The sequence below is a fragment of the Manis javanica genome, chromosome 5 (assembly GCF_040802235.1).
Source record: "Manis javanica isolate MJ-LG chromosome 5, MJ_LKY, whole genome shotgun sequence".
NCBI classification, from domain to species: domain Eukaryota; kingdom Metazoa; phylum Chordata; class Mammalia; order Pholidota; family Manidae; genus Manis; species Manis javanica.
The window spans coordinates 1150567-1169189 of record NC_133160.1 but is presented as its reverse complement, the minus strand read 5'-3'; the positions used below and the strand labels follow the sequence as shown (position 1 = coordinate 1169189).

The 18623-nt window shown below is 61.6% G+C and overlaps 1 protein-coding gene across 1 annotated transcript in view; it reads left to right on the top strand.

Moving 5' to 3' along the window:
- The first annotated feature begins 12761 nt into the window (after positions 1-12761).
- Positions 12762-18623, top strand: part of NTSR1 (neurotensin receptor 1) — a 34819-nt gene continuing 28957 nt past the window's right edge. Inside the window, exon 1 of the mRNA XM_017663736.3 lies at positions 12762-14145. Within this exon, the coding sequence (XP_017519225.1) occupies positions 13432-14145 (714 nt within the window). The 5' untranslated portion in view covers positions 12762-13431. The remainder of the gene's footprint in view (positions 14146-18623) is intronic.

Sequence of the window (18623 nt, the reverse complement as noted above, 5' to 3'; positions counted from 1 at the left end):
GCCCCGTGTCCTCCCAGGTGGGCACTCCCCCCACCCTCCAGTGACCCCACCCCCGTTGTGACCCAAGAGCCTGCTGCTTCCAGGGTCCAGCACCTGGTGGCCCGGGGCCTCCACCTGGGACTTCCCACCACTTCATGAAACAGGATCTGGGTTCAGGTGTCCAGACACTGCCGTCAGCCCAGGAGAGTGTGTGTGTGCATGCATGCACGTGTCTACACGTGTGTAAGGGACAGGAACACAGGAGGCCCAGCTCTGGGTCACTCTTTCCCTGAACGCCCATATCTGGCAGGGCCCTGTCTGCTCCACTTCCTGGAGGGTCAGCATGCAGCCATGGGGCTCAGCAGACTTTTCTTGGAGGAAGCAAACAACAGTTGGAGCAAAATGGGAATGATCTGGTTGGAGGCAGTGCCAGCTGGAGGTGCCTCCCTCCACAGGCCTCCCTGTGCCAGCCAGTGCCCACCGGTGCCCTGAGAGGCCCAGCACATCAAAGCCCCTGTCCTCTAGGGCCATCTGTGAAGGCCAGAGGAGAGTGGCCACTGCATCCTGGGACGTGCCTCGACTTCCCCAGCTTGGGGTGGAGTGGCTGGATGGGGTCCCAGCACCAGCTGTGGGTGTGAGCTGATTGCACCCAGCGGCCCCTCCCAGTGGGGACCTGAGGCTGTGGTTGGTGGGCACTGGGGGCAGCACTGGTGCATCCCGAAAGGGGGCCCCAATGGCCGCCCACCCATACGGACCTGTGGCCCATCCCCAGCTGAGGTTTTCTCCCCCACAAGTGCTGAAACAGTGTCACTCCGTCCCCTGGGAAACATTCCTGCCAATGTGAGCCAGACACCAGTCCTCCCCTGAATCCTGACCCATCATGTCCACTTGCAGGAGCTGGGCAGGACTTGGGTTTACGCTGCGAGTGGGAAATGAACAGGCTCGCTGACCTTGGGGATGACTTTCAAGCGTCAGTTGAGCACGTGCTGTGCGCCAGGCCCTGCCCTGAGAGCTCCCCACAGCAGAGCCAGGGCAGGGGGGAGGGCAGGAGGGCCTGGGACTGACCCGCAGGCAGTGCCTCGGACCCTCCTGTGGGGCGGGACTGCGGGCATCCAGGAGAATGCTTCAGGATTCCTTCGCTCCTGGCTGTGCCCTTGGAAAGGGGCAGAGCTGGGATGGGTACTTAGGAAAGCTCACATTTTTTTAAACAGTTTTGTTGAATCATAAATCACCGTCCCTGGGGTTCACCCACTTGCAGCGCTCACCTCCGTGGGCTCTACGTACTCAGAGTCGGGCCCCCGCCACAGTCACCTGGAACGTCTTCATTATGGCAAAAAAACCCAGGCACTGCCCCTGGACCCACGGGTCCGCTGCTCTCTCTCTGCCGTCCTGGGCGTTCTCTGTAAGTGGAGGCGCACAGCACACGGCCCTCTGCTCGCTGCGTCCACCCAGCCCCGCGCTTCGAGGCCCGTCCACGTGGTGGCCTGTGCTCGTGCTTCACTCCTCTTAACGCCGAATAGTTTTCATCTGTTTGGGCTCCTAGTGGTGACCACAGACCACCCTGGGCGGCTTGCATTTTCCAAAAGTGCCTGCCTCCTATTTCCCTTCCAGGACCTGGCCCCTCCCAAATCAAGACGGGAGACCTGTGACCCTGTCCCGCCCGTGGGCCTCTGTGGCCACATCAGCCAAGGAGTCCGCAGAAGTGGCCCAGGGTGGCCTTCTGGGCTTGATGATCCACGTGACCCTCCCTCCTGCTCCAGAAGGCAAGTGAGAGGTGGGTCCCCCAAGGAGGCCCCCAGTGACCCATGTGGAGTGGGGACAGCCCTGGCCAAACCGCTGACCCATGACCAAATTCAGGGCTGTTGCTCCAGGAGCAGGTCAGGGTGGTTTGTTGTGCAGCTGCAGGTCACCAGAACCCCCGCTGTCCTGGCTGGGGCCCCACAGAAGCCAACCCTGAGAGAGCATTTGGGTGCAAGGGGAGGTGTGGGAGGAGACCCCAGGGCGCATGCTGATGGACAGGGACGGAGGCAGGGGAGAGAAGGGGCCACCTGGCTCGTGTAGCCCACCCAGCGGCCATGTTGCTGGGGACTGTGGGGGCACGGGAGCAGGGTGGGCCCATTACGCCTCAGTCACTGGGGACTCAGGCGGCTTTCTCCCTGAACCCACCGTCCTGCCTGGTGCAGGTAGAGTGGCCCTGGGCATACGGAGGCCCTCAGGCTGAGATGCAGGGGCTGTGAGGGGCCTATCATCCCAGCATTCATACCATCGAGGCCACCTGACCGCAGCCAAGTCCCCCCTGTGGCCAGGGTCCTGCTGTCAGGACACAGAGTCCCTTCTGCCATACCGTAGCCCTTCCCAGAGCCGTGCACAGCATTAGGCTCCCACCGTCTCCTCGCCGCTGAGTCAGTTTTCCCCGCTCCTTCCTAAGCAGGGCCCAGAGGCCCACCTCCCGGGGCTGACCAGCACCGCAGCCATAGCTCTCCCCGCAAGACTGTGCACAGGCCCAGATGCTTGCACACCAGCATGGCCTGGGAAAGTGAGCTCAGGTGGGGGATACCTGGGCCACTGCAGATTCTGTCTCAGGGAACCAGGGGTCGGCCTCTGCGCAGGAGCTCATCACGTGCCCCCAGCGCTCCACCGGGAGAGACACCAGTGCCCCCAAGGCAGCCCTCAGTGGGAGGGGCACGGCCCTCCTGGCAAAGCCTGTGCATGCGTGAGCCCTGCCCAAGGGGCAGAGGGCAGAAGACCCTGCCGCGTCCTGGAGCCGGGCCTGGAGCCTTGCTGTGGAATGGACCAGATCTCTCCTAGCAAAGACTACTAACCCTGCGGGGGGCTTGTCAGCTGACCAGGACACCAGGGAGCCACAGAAAGGCCCCAGTCTGTGGAGGAAGCAGATATTTGAGCAAATTTGGAAGAGAAGCTGTTTTACAGAGCGATGCACTGCCCACCGGCCATAGCAGGCAAGCTGCAGAGGAGCAGCTGTCAGCGGGGCTGGCCACCCTCCCGTGCTGCCTGCCCGGCTGCTGCGAGCAGGAATGGCGTCAGCCACTCCCCGCCTCACTGTCCTCCCTCACCCGCCACTCCTGTGAGGCTCAGACACTTGGTGTCCACCCCTCTGATAAAGGAGAGACCTTTCAGACAGAGGCATGTTAGGCCAACTCGCCATCGTCTAGGGACGACAGGGACAGGCCGGCAGCGCAGGCTCTTCTCCGGGGACAGGCACCACTTCCCCGGCCCGCCAGCAGCCCCAGCCTGAGTCCCACCCACAACCAGCGGTTCAACGTGGCAGCCCTCCGGGGGCTCGTGTCGGTTCCGGGATGCCACCAAAGGAAGTAGCCAGACAGACGGACAAGACATGTACGTCCCCGCTGATCACAATGCTGAAAAGGTGGGAACCCGGTGTCCTTCCACGGGGGCCACTAAAGTTGCTAGGGAAGGCTCTACAGGTGGGAACTTCCGAGGTTCGTTTGGCAAATTGACATGGAAACCGGCCCCAGACACATCAGGGGAACGGCAGGTGTAGGTGGGCCATAGAGGTGGGGGAACCAGGGCCGCCTGCAGACGGCAGAGGCTGGAGCAGCGCCCCTCTAAGAGGGTCCACACCTCCGTGCCATGCTTGGCCACATTTTTAACGAAGGCAGTGCAGCTCACCAGCCTCTGGGGGACACCCCATTGTGGGCCATGTTGGCAGGAGCCCCGGGCAGAGGGGTGTGGGTGCTGGGCCAGGGATGGGTGCACCACAGCCCCCAGTGTAAGGACTTTGCACAGCACAAACTCTGGGTTAGGCCGGCCCTGGGTCCTGAGCGCCAGGTCCCACCCCATTCTTCCTACAGTTCCTCACCTCCAGGGGGTGTTAGGAAGGTACAGGAGTTTGCAGGCCTCTGGGGCACCACCCCACTGAAGGACAGCGTCCATGACCGTGCACACACACTTTTAAAGTGCTGTCCCCACAAGGGGTCGTACAAATCTGGTCCTGGGTAGGGCATGAATCTGGCTCTGGCCCTTACAAGTGCTATGACTTGGGTGGGTCACCCCTTACCTCAGGGTTCCCGTCTGAAATGGGGCCTGTGTGGGGGCCCACCTCATACCCTGGGCACAGGCAAATTGATGTGCCCATGCAGAGCTCTGAGGACGCCCCTGGCCCAGCTTGCTGCCCTTACCTTGTTGCCCCAGGACTTCAAGGTGACCCTCCTGGTCTGAGGCTGGAAGCTGGTGGTCCCTGAAGGACTGGCTGTGCTGGGGGGTGTGACCCCCGTTCAAGGGCTTCCTGTCGGTGCCAGTTCCTTGGGGTCACAGAGATGAACCATGGAGCATACCTGCTCTGAATGATAATTTGCACTGATTTAATCAACAGCACATTAGAAAGGCACGTGTGATAGCTGTGTGATGGCCATTGTGTGTCCAATCCATGTGTGTAGCATGTGCAGTGATGTCTGCACAATCCGAATGTGTGGTATGCACGGTGACCATCATGTGTATACTCCATGCATGTAGCACATACACTAATGTACCTGTTGGGTAAGGGAATTGGCCAGGAGCAGCTGCCCCCAACCCTGCAACTGACAGGAGTCGCCTATGTGAGACATGCAAAGGTGAGTCCAGGCGTCCCAGGTCCCACCTGCACTGTGCCCGGGTGCCCACAGTGATGGGGCTGCCTATCGCATTGGCCGCCTCCCTGCCGGCCTCACCTTGCTGCCCCCAGTGCTACAATGGCACCCTGCTTGTGGCTCCCTGTCCCACATGTGTGGGGGTGCCCAGGCTGCTCCAGCATCTTGTCAGTTCCCACCATGGCCCTGTCAGGTGGGCCAACATCCTGCCCATTCCCATGGGGGCTCGGAGCTCAGAACGGGGTGTTGCCAGGACCCCTCTCAGGCAACCAGATGGAAAGCCAGGGATCACCCCCAGGCAGCTGACTGTCCCCCCATCTGGTCAGGGCAGGCTCTGCGGGAGCAGGGCGATCCCCGCCAAGGGATCAGGGGAATTGCAGTTCACCCCACTCCAAACAGGCCACCCCAGGGGGCAGGATGCCCTGAGACCCCTGCGCCCACGCCCTGCTGCTGCGTCGGTCGGGGTCACTGCCTGCTGCACAGTCAGGGGAGGGACGAAGGGATCCACAGCCAGACGCCTCAGGGGGCTTTTGCTTTGATGCTTATTTTTTAGCAATGAAACAGGGCAGGAGAAAACATCTTACTGGCATGAGCAGCAACTCAACACGCTGTGAACTGCGATTCAGTAAACACATTTTTAACTCCAGTTTCGTTTCTTGACTTTGTTGTGGGAAATGGAGAACCTGCAGAAGTGGAGAGGGGATGGTGAGCCCTGCGTCCCCGCCGCGGCTTCCACGATCCCCACACCAAGCCTCTCATCACCAAGATATCTGCCTCAAATCACTGTAACACTATTTGACAAAGTCAACAGTCCCAGGGCAATTTCCCCGGCACCTCTTGACAGCTCCACAGAGGAGCAGACAGGACAGGGCATCATGCCGCCCGCAGAGGCCCCCAGGAAGGAACCGACGGTCAGTGGGAATAGGCCGAGTAGAGGTGCCATGATATTTCAAAAGAAGTAGCCCTAAGGCTCTGAATTGCATTCTCCAAAACTTGTGTTTAAGTCCTTGGCTGCGCAGGTAAATCCATCCAAAACAGCCCCGTGCTGTCAGGAGGCTAAATCATAAGCTGTCACCAGAAGAAGCAGATGATCTCCACTCGCTCCAGCAGACGGGGCGCCTCAGGAACGAACGCCTCCATATCAAGCCCTGAGATTTCCGCAGAAGATGAGACTGTTCATGCGTGATGCCATCATCATTTCCCAAACAGTTATAGAAAAATGAACCCACAGACTTGCTCTCGCCACTTCTCTGCCATTTCTCCATCTTCACGTAGGAAGGATTTAGGACCTAGTGCCGCGGTGGCTCTAGAGCCCAGGTGATGTCCGAGTGCCCTCGGTCAGGGCTCAGGTGTCTGTTTGTGCTCCAGGCCCCTCGGCCATGATGCATGAATGCAGGTGATGGGAGCTCTGCGCGACCAGCTGGAGGAAGGGTGGACAGGGCAGGGGGAGCTTCAGGCGCCAGAGGATTCCGGGGCTGCCGCAGTGTCATCCAGGCCCCATTCCTCTCCAACTCCAGCTCCGCTGGAACCAGCCTGGCGACCAGCAGGAGGTACCTGCTCTGTCCTGCATGCAGGAAGGACTCCGAGCACCCACCTGGGGTCCCCAGGGCCCTGGGCATGGGGTCTCTGGTTTACCAGAGGCAAGGAGGAGAGAGGGCCAGCCCTCCCCAGGCCTGGGGGGGCACTCGGGAACAGACCCCCATGACCCAGCCGAAGGGGCAGGGCTGGGGTGGGAGGCACCATGGGTCTGGATAAGCAGAAACAACGGATGTCCCCTCTGGGGCCAGTGCCAGCTGTCCACAGCCACGGCAGAGCAGGGCTGGGGGCCTGTTGTGAAGACATACAGAGGAGCAGCAGATGCCCCGCAGAGGACAAGCCTGTGGAACAAAAGTGGCATTTGAGAAAAGATCACAGAAGCCAGACGCTGAGACTTGGTGACCTGTAAAGACTTGACAGCAAGATGGTCCACGTGCTGACATCCAGCAGCCTTATCCCTTTTTAAAGGGAAAATAGAACAACACACACTAGGTGGTGACATCCGTTATATGTGGTATAGATTTATATACAATGGGAGGGTGAGGGGTGGAGAGGGAGGGAGCAGGCGGGCGGGCGGGTCCAAGGAGCCTGGGGGCGCCAGCACAGAGCACCCGGCAGGCGCCCGCATTCTCGCCTTCCAGCAGGGGCGTGGCTTCAGACACCATGTCCGGGCTGTATTTAGCCACTCGTTTTTACGGGCATGCGTTTTCCTTAAGCGTGCTAACGCCCCTTTCTCCCCACATGATGATATTTTAAACACCAGATTGCAGAGCTGTTGTGATGCACTGAAGGAGACTCTGAGGGGACATCAGGCCAGTCCTCCGTGCACAGACATCTGTACCCCCGGCGGAACCGGGCCAGTGCGGCAGGGCTGTGCCCTGAGTGCCCTCACGGCACCCACATAGGGGTGACTGTGTGCCATCGCTGGTTGTGTTGGTCCTAGAGATGGGGTGGCTTCCCCCCAGCCATCCAGGCCGAGGTCATAGATCACGCCAGCCCCTGGGTGCTCCCAGGTCCCCAGCGAGGCGCTCATCATAGCCAGCAGTGACCAGCTCCAGAGGGAGTCCCTCGAAGCCCAGGGACGGCGCCGGCCCCCTCGGCCTGCCCCCCCCAGGCCTGAGTGTCTGCCAGGGGTCTGCCTTGTGGTCTGTCTCTGCCAACAGTCCCTGAATGTCTCCCAGCTCTTCAGACATTTTGATCCAATCCAACAGAGCAGCATCCTCACCATCGACGGGGTTGTCACGCCCGTGAACAGGGTGCCCCCAACCTGCTCTGAGCCAGGCCCCCAGCAGCTTCCCGAGGGCTGTGGTCTTCAGCTCTGTCCCCAGAAGCAGAGCCTGGGTGTGAGTATGACGGATGCCACAGGACCCACTGGAGCAGAGGTTGTCCCATCTCAAGGGATGGGCACCGGGGATGCAATGGGCCCCCGGGGTGCAGCCCCCAGGTTCTTCCAGTGGTGTTTGGATTGGGGCCCGCCAGGGACCGCTTTCTGAAGAGGGCCTCCGCTAAAACCCTGGTCCTGGTCCCTGGACTGTGAGTATACAGCTCCCCCTGGCCAAGGAGCTTCTGTGGGCATGAGGGGGCAGGGAGCTCACCCTGGGCCCCGGGTGCCCCAGCTCACCTGGAGCCCTTGCTCCAACTGGCCAGGGATGCAGCAGGAGGCCAAGCCTGGAGACGGAAGCTCACTGAGGCTCAGAGCTGGTGAGAACCAGCAAGGCCTCCAGGAGCTCACTGTGGCCACCCAACAACCCCCCAGGACCTTGGGCCAACGCCCCACAGCCACAGTGAGCAGTGAGCCAAAGCCATCCTCCCCGAGGTTCTGCCGAGGGCCCCGCGGGCCACCATGGCTGGCCCACTGGACTCCTGGCCCACAGAGCCGAGACAGGCCAGCCAGCCGGGTGAGCCCAAGGCAGGTGCCGACTGTAGACAGTCCTCCGTGGGGTGGGCGGGGGTGCACAGGCGGGGAGGGCCGGGCGCCATCCTCAGGAGCGCAGGGGCCAGGTGCACGGACAAACGCGTGCTCTGCAGGCCCACACCTGGGAGTCCAGAGCCCGTGGCCTGCCCTGGGTGCTCTGCAGGACCCCCTTCCCTCCTGCCCCCAGGGCCCTGCCCTCGCCCTCTGGCACCTGGCTTCGTTTCCCAGGGTGTTGCCTCGATGGCCTTAGAGCTCCAGGCAGGAATGACAAAGCCTGCGCTGGTTCAGCTTTTATTTTTGGAACTTGCATGAAGTCATAAGAAGATGAGAGACATTTTTTCTATTTAAATATTTCTAGGCAACTAGGCTTCCTGATTATAGACAAAGGGAGCTCGCTTCTCATCTTGGGAAAGAGTTGGAGCCATCAGACGTCATGTTTATGCAAACCCCATCCTCCCATCCGAGGCCAAGTTCCAAAGGCTGCAGCAGGCCAGGCAGACCCTCAGCTGCCCCTTCCTGTCCTCCTGGGCACCTGGCAAAGCCCCGGGGACAGAGGAAGGCTCTGCCCGGCTGTCAGGAGTGCGCACTCTGTCCAGTCCAAGAACTTCCCAGACCCACCTGTCCTGACAATGAACAGGGGGCTCAGATCAGCCCGACACGGCCTTTCAGCATCAAGGCGCCTTGCACACTCCAAGCACGCCCAAAAATCGAACCACAAATTAGTAAATCTGTAAGATTTACCACAAAGGCATAAACTCTCAGCCTCCTGCAGTAAGAACTGAGAGCGTACCCCCTTTCTTTGCAAACTGAACAGATTGAGTTGTGTGTTCCCTGGCTTGGACGTGCTGTGTGTGTGCCTGTCTCTTGCCCGAGAGCAAATCAGGGAAGCTCCTGCCAGTGCGACCTAGGTGGGCGCAGGAAGATGGCGGGCGCGGTGGGGTCACACCATCTATTGCACACCTGGTCCAGAGAAGTCGGGTGCAGCTCAAAGGAAATCCCAATGAGGGCCATTTGTGTTGTGCAGCCTGGCCTGAATGCCACAGCAAAACAGCTTTTAGGTAACTGGGCTGCAGTGAGCTAGAGATGATCTAACAGGGCTGTTTCCCCAGAAATATCAGCTTTCTTTTCGTGCCTCTTTGCTAAGGTCAATGGCCCTAATGGGGTTCGCATTTGCTCAGTCCCAGCCCCCCAAGCATAGCCCGCCCTTTCTGCCAGGAGTGCCAGTAGCTGTCATCTGTGGTGTGGTTCTGCTCAACAAATCTGGAACCATGCCCAGCGAGATTGCTGGGGTTGGTTAGGGAAGGGGCTATGCTTCCATGGGGGGAAATGCCAACTGTGGCAGTGGCGGCCCATGGTCTGTCCCCTCCGCCGGCCAACCTCCCCGCCCCCCCGTCGTCCTCAGAAGGTAGGGATTAATGTGGGCCTTACATACCAAGGGATCACTCTCGATGGAGTGGTGTTGCTGTTTGAACTAGAAGATTCTTGGCGTTTAAGCCAGCCAGGGGAGGTAAAGGGATCCTCTGCTGATCTGGGATTTGGAAAGAGAGGTAAGAAGTGGTTGCATAGGGTGCTTGGCAGGACCAGGGACAGAAAAGTCCCCACTCTGGAGAGGGCAGAGGGCATGCCCCCGCGCCATGCCACCCTCTTCTTCACCCAGGCCTTCCAGCTCACAGGATGAGCCCACACATGGAACCTGGGGTTGACCCAGCAGGGTCCTGCCTTTGGTGGGGGGCTGTTCACCTGAGACGTGGCGCTCACAGCAACCCGATGACACAGGGGCATGTCACCTGCATTCCACAGACCAGGAAATGGAGGTGCAGCCAGCTTGTTCACCTCGCCCCTGAGCCCCCAGTCAGGGCACAGTGGGTCTAGGACACCCAGCCCCAACCCTCCCTGCCCTCCACCCAGCTGCCCTGCCACGGTCTGCCCCTCGCTGGGCCCTCCTCATGAACTCAGCTCACACGCCCGGAGAGCTGGCCAAGGGCCAAGAGGCAGTGAGGACAGTGAGGGGTGAGCACATGATGAGCCCCACAGGCCCCAGCTGGGCCCCCGGAAGCCACCACAGCCCGGATGTGCCATGTGCCCAGGCTGCAGGGAGGCACGGTCCGCCCCTCCGACTCTCACACTCGGCTGTGCTTATGTGGGCTCGTGTGCTGCTCGGTGTGTAGTATCCACCTCGGGACGCTGTGCATTCTGAAACGAGCAATTCCCGCACTGCGGTGGGAAAGTCTATAGCTCAACTCTCTAGGTCGCACATGCCCCGCGCGCTCCCCACCCCAGATGAACGCGCACCCACCCCGCCTTGCAGGCGACCCCCCTTCACCGTATTCGCTGTTTGAACCACTTCGTCGGAGCGTTTGTTATGCAGCGGTGCATGAACAGGTGACTGATGTAGGCCTTGTGGTGAATTTATTCCTCAAAATTTCAGAACGAGCCTTCTTACCAGCAGGGGGCCCAGTGGTGGCCTTGGGACCAGAGGAAAAGAAGGGCCTCCTAGGGACCCTGCAGCACTGTCACAGTGAAGACTGAATTCTTGTCCCCGAAAAAGGAAAGAGCCCTCTTCCCCCCGGCTCCCCCTTCCCCTGGCCAGCCATCCTCTTTCCGGGACATTGACCCCCGCTCCTCCTGTGTCTGGGGGCTGCGCGGGAGGCCAGCCCAGAGAGGTCTACCACAGGCTTCTCAGTGACACCCTCTGCTTTGGGAGCCAGGAAACGACAGTGGGGTCATTACGCAATCCCGTCTCTTCCCGTCGTCTTCTCTCTCCCAATAGTTCAGCAAAAGTCCTCTGAGCACCAGCTATGCACCAGGTGGCCTTGAAGGACTTGGGACAAGTTAACAGACCAAAAAGGACATCAGCCATGGCAGTGTCATCCAGGCATCTTCCCTCTGGCGACTCCGTGGACAGGCCATTCGCCCAGGGTGCAGGCAATTGGCTCGCAGGCTCCAGGGATTCAAAGGCAACTGGAGCCACCCCACAAGTTTGCTGCCCAAGAAGGGCAGGCCCCAAGCTCGTGGAGCTTGGGGATGGGCGGCCGGCTGCTCTCTGACATGCAGCATTTGGGGTCGGTCCGGGCAGCCAGCCCCGAGCCCCCCAGCCGACCCAGAGCAGCTCACACCGTAGAGCTCTGCTCCCCCCAGGCAGCAAAGTGCCAGGCTCTGGGTGTCGCTGTGGAGTGGGTGCCTTGCCAACACTTTCTCCAAAGGGGCCTGGCAGGGAGGGGGGCGTTTGCCTGGGGGAGATAAGAAGGGAAAGGTGTAAACGTGGAGTTGGGAGGCCGGCTGCTGCCCTGCCTGGGTCCCCAGGGCAGAACCGGAAGCAGGCTACGGACAGGGCCTTCGAGTGACATTTCCTCAGTGGTTTTAAGCAAATGCCTTGTCATAATATTTGTGCTAAGTTGCCTTTTATGATTTTTTAAGCTCTTAGGCTGGCTCAAGAAGAAATCTCTGAAAAGGCAAGCTTAGCAGAAAGGTCAGGGCTTTGGAGACCAAACAGCAGGCTTGAGCGGCCGGGCGAGACGTGTTTCCGCTGGCGTGGCAGCCTGCCTGGCCGGCAAAGGGATGGGCCCCCTGGCCACTGGCTGCTGCCTCCCCTTGGGGCCCCCAACAGAGGCGGCCTGCAGTCTTGTCGTGGTAGGAGCGCAGTTACCGTGTGCCCAGAGAGCATTGAGCCCTGTGGGGCCACCACCGTTCAGCACCATCACGTCCTTCTGTGCCTCACCGATCCATTTGTGTAACTAGTGGACATGCCTTCCGGAGAGCCAACCTGGTCTGCTCTGGTGGGGTCTTCAAGCGGTCATCAGCCTGGGCCCCTCACTCTCATGCCCTCTGAAGTCACCGTGCCACCTGCTCAACAGCATCCATGCCGCAGGCATTCTCAAAGCACTCATGGGGGCCAGCACTGGCAGCACTGGCGGCAGCCCTGGCCCCGAGGGGCGTCCATGCAGCTGCTAGCCCCACATCACAGATGATGCAATCACCTGCTTAAATACGAAGCCGGGCCAGCTTTAAGCCCACCTGTTGACTCCAAGCCTGCTCCCTGGCTTCCAGCAAACGGATGTCCATGTTGCCTTTGAAGGCTAAATTTTTAAGCACAGATTTTCTGGGCTGGGACCTCTGATGAGAATATCAGGTGGGGTGGAACAGGCAGGACAAAGCCAGCAGAGAGCAGAGGAAGACGCGAATCCTTCAGCTTAAGAGCGTCAGCTTGGGGCGGCCGGGTCTGGGCAGGACTCCCTCAGCCTCACCCACCCCCCTCTACCTCCTGGCTCCCCTCCGCCCATGCTTCCTGCTCCCAGCACACAGCGCCAGCCAGCCCTGAGCATGCAGGGGTGGGCTGGGCCCTGAGGCTGTGACCCCAGGGCCACCCCTCGCAAACCCTGCGGTGTATGGGCCCATGCGGCTTTCACACCGTAGCTGCACAGGCCTCCCGGGTGCCAGTGCAGGAGCCCAGCCTGCCTTGTTCTTATTGCCGCTCATTCACGCCCCCTTAGTTATGCTAGAGCCCCAGACACCCAGCTCCCTGCACCTCACAGGCTCCCCACAGGAAGGCGAATGCCAGCTGCGCAGCAGCCCAGCCATCCCGGCGGGAAGCCTCCTCCCGGGACCGCCCCCCCCCATTTCTCCCCCACCCCTGAGAGCGAGCTGGCGTGAGGAAGGGCATCTCCCTTCCTGTGCGTGTGAGCAGGTGGGAGACGCGGGCAGCAGGGCGCGCTGCCTGGCGGAGGGAGCTTGCAAAGCGCCGGTCTCCCCACACGCCCCACCGGAGGCGCAGCGCCCTGGCGCGCCCGCCCGTGCCCGGACCGCCCCTGGGAGCGCGCGGGGAAGACCTGCGCTCTGGCGGGGCGGGGACAGCGGCCGGGCCACCTCCTCCCCCCACCGCCCACCTCGGCTGGGCGCACGGCGCCGCCGGCAGCGCAGGGGAAGCGCGGAGCCCGGAAGAGCGCGGGCGCGGCGGCCGGTGTGCGGAGCGGGGGTGCGCCGAGAGCGCGAGCCGGGCAGTGAGCGCGCGGAGGGCCGTGCGTGCGCTCCGCCGGGGCCGGAGGAGCCGCAGGGTCTGGAGCCGCAGCCCAGACGGACAGGGGAGCGCGGCAGGGAGACCGGGAGCCGCGGAGGCTGGAGACCCGGAGGAAGCGGGGCAATCGCGGGGCCCGGGGGCAGCGCAGAGCCGGAACCTGGAGCAAGAGCGGAGCCTGGAGGGAACCGCAGCCCCGGGCGAGCGCGAGCCGCAGGCGCTCCGGGGTGACTCGGTCAGGGCCAGGCTCCTCCCGGCTGGACGGCGCGACCCTCGCCCTCTCCCGCCCTGCCCTCCGGCTCCCTCTGCTCATTCTGGCACTGCCTGAGACGAGCCCACCTCGCTGGGCCTTCCAGGAGTTGCCGGGCAGAGCCGCGCCCACCATGCGCCTCAACAGCTCTGCGCCAGGTCCCCGGGGCCAGCCTGGCGCCAACTCCTTCCCGCTGCCACCGAGGGGGCTGGAGGGGGCGCTCCTGGCCCTGGGCTTCAGGAACGGCTCTGGCAACGCATCGGAGCACCTCCAAGAGGCACCCAGCAGCGACCTGGATGTGAACACCGACATCTACTCCAAGGTGCTGGTGACCGCCGTGTACCTGGTGCTCTTCGTGGTGGGCACCGTGGGCAACTCTGTGACAGCATTCACGCTGGCCCGCAAGAAGTCGCTGCAGAGCCTGCAGAGTACCGTGCACTACCACCTGGGCAGCCTGGCGCTGTCTGACCTGCTCATCCTGGTCCTAGCCATGCCCGTGGAGCTGTACAACTTCATCTGGGTGCACCACCCCTGGGCCTTCGGCGACGCTGTCTGCCGTGGCTACTACTTCCTGCGGGATGCCTGCACCTATGCCACGGCCCTCAATGTGGCCAGCCTGAGTGTGGAGCGCTACCTGGCCATCTGCCACCCCTTCAAGGCCAAGACCCTCATGTCTCGGGGCCGCACCAAGAAGTTCATCAGTGCCGTCTGGCTGGCCTCCGGCCTGCTGGCCGTCCCCATGCTCTTCACCATGGGGCAGCAGAACCGCAGCACCGACGGCCAGCACCCTGGCGGCCTGGTGTGCACGCCCATCGTGGGCACTGCCACAATCAAGGTCATCATCCAGGTGAGTGGCCTCTTCAGGGCAGAAGGGCAGAAAGAAACGGGGCTCTCACCTGGGTCAGTGGCACCCCTCAGGGAAGCCTCAGGCCTCGCCCCCGTCCCCAGAGCACGTCCAGGCTGTGTTCCCTCTGGGTGCAGGGCTTCGAGGCCTGTCAACAGGAAATGTTACCCCAGGCAGCTGGGGGACGATGCGGGTACTGGGGGCCTGGGGGCATCCTGACGCCTCTTCCTACCTTTCACTCCAGAGCTGCCAGGGCAGATCTCAGCCCCACCTTCTGCCAGAGGGGGCTGGAACCTGAGCAGTGACCTCCCTGAGGTCCACAGATGGGCCTTAGCTGCCCCAAAGCCCCCGAGGTGTAAGGCTGTGTGTGCTGGCAGCGGCCTCTTTCTTGAGAGGGTCCCTCTCATCAGCTTCTCAAAGGCTTTGTGCCCCCAAAAGGCTAGGTTCCCCTCTTCTGCAGCAGACCCCTGGATGCTCCCCCAGTGCTCCTGGGTCCCCCCTTGCTCACACTTGAGAGATGGAGCTGAACCGGCTGCTGTCCTGGGCTGGTTCCTCAGCTTAGCCTCAGTTTTCCCAGCTGAGAAGCAGGGACTTGGAGCCCAGACCTTAGCAGGTGGAGGATTCAAAGAGAGAAGGTGTGGGCAGGGCTTGTGCGGTTCCTGGTGCCCAAAAGTGCTCGGAGGCACTGCTGGTGGAGGTGATGATGCTTCTGCTGGGAAGATCCTAGGGTGTTTGGGTGTGGTGGCAGGTGGGGGGCCTGTGAGGTGGCCAGTGCAGGAGCTGGGTCTGAGCAGAGGCCCTGACAACTTGGGTGGGGCCCTAGGACACAGTAGCTATTGAGGTGCAGGGTACCAAAGGGAGGGCACCCTTCCTTTTGCTGCCCTTTAACACCTGAGCCATCAGCAACCTTCCAGCAGAATTGGTGTGACTGCCACAGAGCCGAGCAGGATGGGCATGTGGGGTGGGGAGCCAGCCATGGGGATGGGAGCTGTCATGTACGTCACTCCTGGGGCTGTGGTGGACCCTAGGCAGGCCACTATCAAGGTGCATCAAGTGGGCAGAATTAAGCTCCAGGTGCCCCTCACCTCCACTAAGAACAAGGAGCTACAGGTGTTCCTGGCAGGAAGGCCCCCCAGGCAGCCGCCTGCAGGGAAATGAGCCAAGCGCTGCCTCTCCGCCGCCTCTCCGCAGTCCCTGTGCTACAGAGGCGCAGGGCGTGCATGGTGAACGGGAGGGAAATTACCTTCCTGCTGCTGTCAAGGTTTCATTTTCTTTCCCAAGCTCCTCTCTTTGATCAGCTGTGCCCAGGGGCCTCTCCAGCTGGCGCTGGGGGTCAGGGGCATTAACCACACCACCTGCCTTTGAAGGTATGATGTGGTGGCTCAGGTCAGTGACTCAGGGTCTACAGGGCTCGCTGCCCACCAGGAGATACCCCCACCCAGACCCCCACCCCTGGCTCCCGAGAGCATGGTGAGTTAACAGTTTGCAATTGTCGTGAACAAAGAGCAGAGCCTGGGGCTTAGGGGGCCCCTAAAGTGTCCTCTCTCCAACTCCTACTGACTCTACCAGTCCCTCAGAATCAGACCCTAAGTGACATCACATCCCATCCCAGAGGGCCATCCTCTGAGTCCTCGAGCTCAGACACTAGGACATGGGTATGGCCGGGCCATGTCACGGCCATGTGTCCAGCTGGCAGCGTCCACTGAGCAGGACCATGGACGCGCCCCGCATCTGCACGCACAGAGGCAGTGCAGCCTATATGTTTACTGAATGCCTGATGGCTTCCCGACACCAGAGAGCGGGTGGCCTTGGCCAGTGCCCTGGAGAGGCTGATGGGCTGGCCACCAGAGGCGCCCTCCCACCTCGTGCTGGCAGCCCCACGTCTCGGGGCCTGCTCCACACGCCTTCCAGGAGAAGCATGGCTGCGGCCTTGTGCCTTCCCCTCCCCTCTGCACCGCCCTCTGCTGCCTCAGGAGCAGTTTCAGGTGGGGGACCACACTCCTCGCTCCCCACCTGGGCTTCTGGTTCACTCGGCAGATCCAAGCAAATGTCCACTTGTTGGGCAGTGCCCTCTGGCCAGGAGGGCCGGGCCCTCATCCACCACGTTGGGCAGTGAGGAGGCTCGGCCGCTGCAAATGGCCCCTGTTTCCAAAGCAGGAGTGACTCCCGTGAGGCTCTCCAGCCCTCGTCATCTGCCAGCCCACCTGGGCACCAGCAAACGGAAGTCATGTTTAGAGACAAGGTGGTTTGGTCATGAGAACTCTGGGCCAGTCTCAACAGTCAGCAGGGAACATACCACAGGGCATCCTGTGCGTGGCCTGGGCTGGGAGCAGGCAGCAGGCTGCACAGAGATTATGGAGAGGGCAGGGCCGTCCCCAGGCCAGCAAACCGCCCCAAGTCCACAGGGGTGACGGGGAGTGTGCAGAGCCCACCACACTCCTTGTGGGGGTCCCTTCTCAGACCCCAGGAGGGACGGGATGCAACCCTTGCTAACAGACATGTAGTCACAGTGAAGACTTCTAGGGGGGAAGACGCTGTGCAGGCCATCGGGTGGTCTTCCTGTGAGCAAGCCCCTCCGCCCTGGCTCCTGGCCTCCTTGATGTGACGCCATCCCACACGTGCCCTGCCTGCCCCGGGGATTGAATTTGAGCTGTGTTGGTGCCCCTGCAGGAAGTTCAGGCCCAGCTGAGCTCTGGCCTCGGGTGTGATGTGGGTCCTGCTGTCGCAGGCTCTGTGTCCCTGGCTGCAGGTGGGGCAGCGTCTGTGTCACTCACGCAGTGAACGTGCTTTCAGCGCTCACCGTACAGTAGGTGCGGGAAGAGCAGTGAGCCGAGGAGCCCCAGAGCAGCCGGGGCTTGGGGGCTGCATGTCTGGCTCGCATCTGATGTGGCCAGGGGCTTGTCCAGCCTCACTTCACCCTGTGGCCCCCCAGCCCTCACCCAGGACTCAGCAGTGAATGTGCCGCCTGCCCCAGGACTGTTGCTAGCGGGGCCACCAGCTCTGAGCATCAGAGGGTGTCGAGCCTGGCCTGGACACTTGCTGTCCCCACGTGTTCCCGTTTTCCCAGTTACAGAAACAGGGCATGGGAGATGGTATCCTCCAGACAGTGTCCTAAAGCCTGGGGGACTGTGTCCACACGCATGTGCAAACACACACATTGCCCACACAGAGACACACACAGACAGGCACACGTGACAGGGAGATGCCAGACACATGGGCATGCACATGCACCTACACAGGGGCACACACACATAGTACGTGTGCACACTGCAGGCTGCCCTCCAGCTCAGTTAACAGAAGGGGGCCTGGAAGGCCCCATCTTTTCCCTCAAAAGCATGGAGGTGCCCAGAGCACACGATCTGGGTGCGAGGCTTGCAGGTGGTGAGCGGGGAGGTGACTCCAGGCCTGGGGCCACGGGCCAGCTTCCTGTCAGGATCAGGGTCACCTCCAGCCCTCATGCTGATGGCTGGGAGGGGCAGAGCGCCTGCCTCAGTGGTGCTGACACAGTGATGGGTGACGCATCACAGAGTCCCCACTGATGTGGCATCATATTGGTGAACACAAAAGATGGAGACCCCAAAGTGAGCACCCCAAAGAAGGTGTGTCGTGCACCTTCTGCTCTGTGCATGGAAGGCAGCACCCTGCCCCAAACGCAGACCCTCCCACCAATCCCTTAGCCCCCCAGGCTGAGGGACATCGTGAAACAGGGGCCTGTGCTGGCAAGGCGTCCAGGCCGCGAGAGACGTGGATGGCTGGGGAGCCGTCCTGTGTTAAAGGGGACTGAGGAGGCCGCAGCTGTGCTGCACTGGCAGGGGGAGACTCCCCGTAAAGGAAGCCATCGAGACAACTGCCCAAGGGATGCGGTCCGTGTTCCAGAGCGGGTGCTGCTTCAGGGTCAGGTTGGTTTCTTGATTTTGATACCTGCACCAAGGTTCTGTAGGGGCACGTCCTTGTGCAAGTGTGTCCGTGGCTCAGTCTGTGGCTCGGGGAGCGCGGGCAGCAAGGGGGCGGCGGCCCTGGGAGCAGGCGTCTGAGTGATGCTCCTGAGCCACTCAAACCGCGCCTGCTGTCTCGGCCCCTGGGCACCAGCAGGACAAGGACCGGCCTTCGACTCCCCCCCGCCCCTGCCCCCCGGGAAGGTGCTTCTGGTCATACACGGGGGCTTGTACAGGGAAAAAAGGGATCTCAAGCTTTTCTCTCCTTTTTTCTGGTGTGATTAAATGCGTATCACGTAAAACTCACCCTTGTAGCTGTCTCTAGGTGCAGCTGTCCCACCACACATCTCCTGAGTTTCCAGCACGCCCACGGGCAAGCTCTGTTCCCGCCAAGCACCACCTGCCCGCCAGCCCCATGCCTGCTCCCACTGTCTGTCCCCCAACCCTGTCCTGGGGGCTCTGAATGACATCTGGAAGACAGTGACGGGACAGAGCGGTGGCTGATGGGCTGGGGGGTGCCGACCTGGGGCATAAACGCTCTGCCTC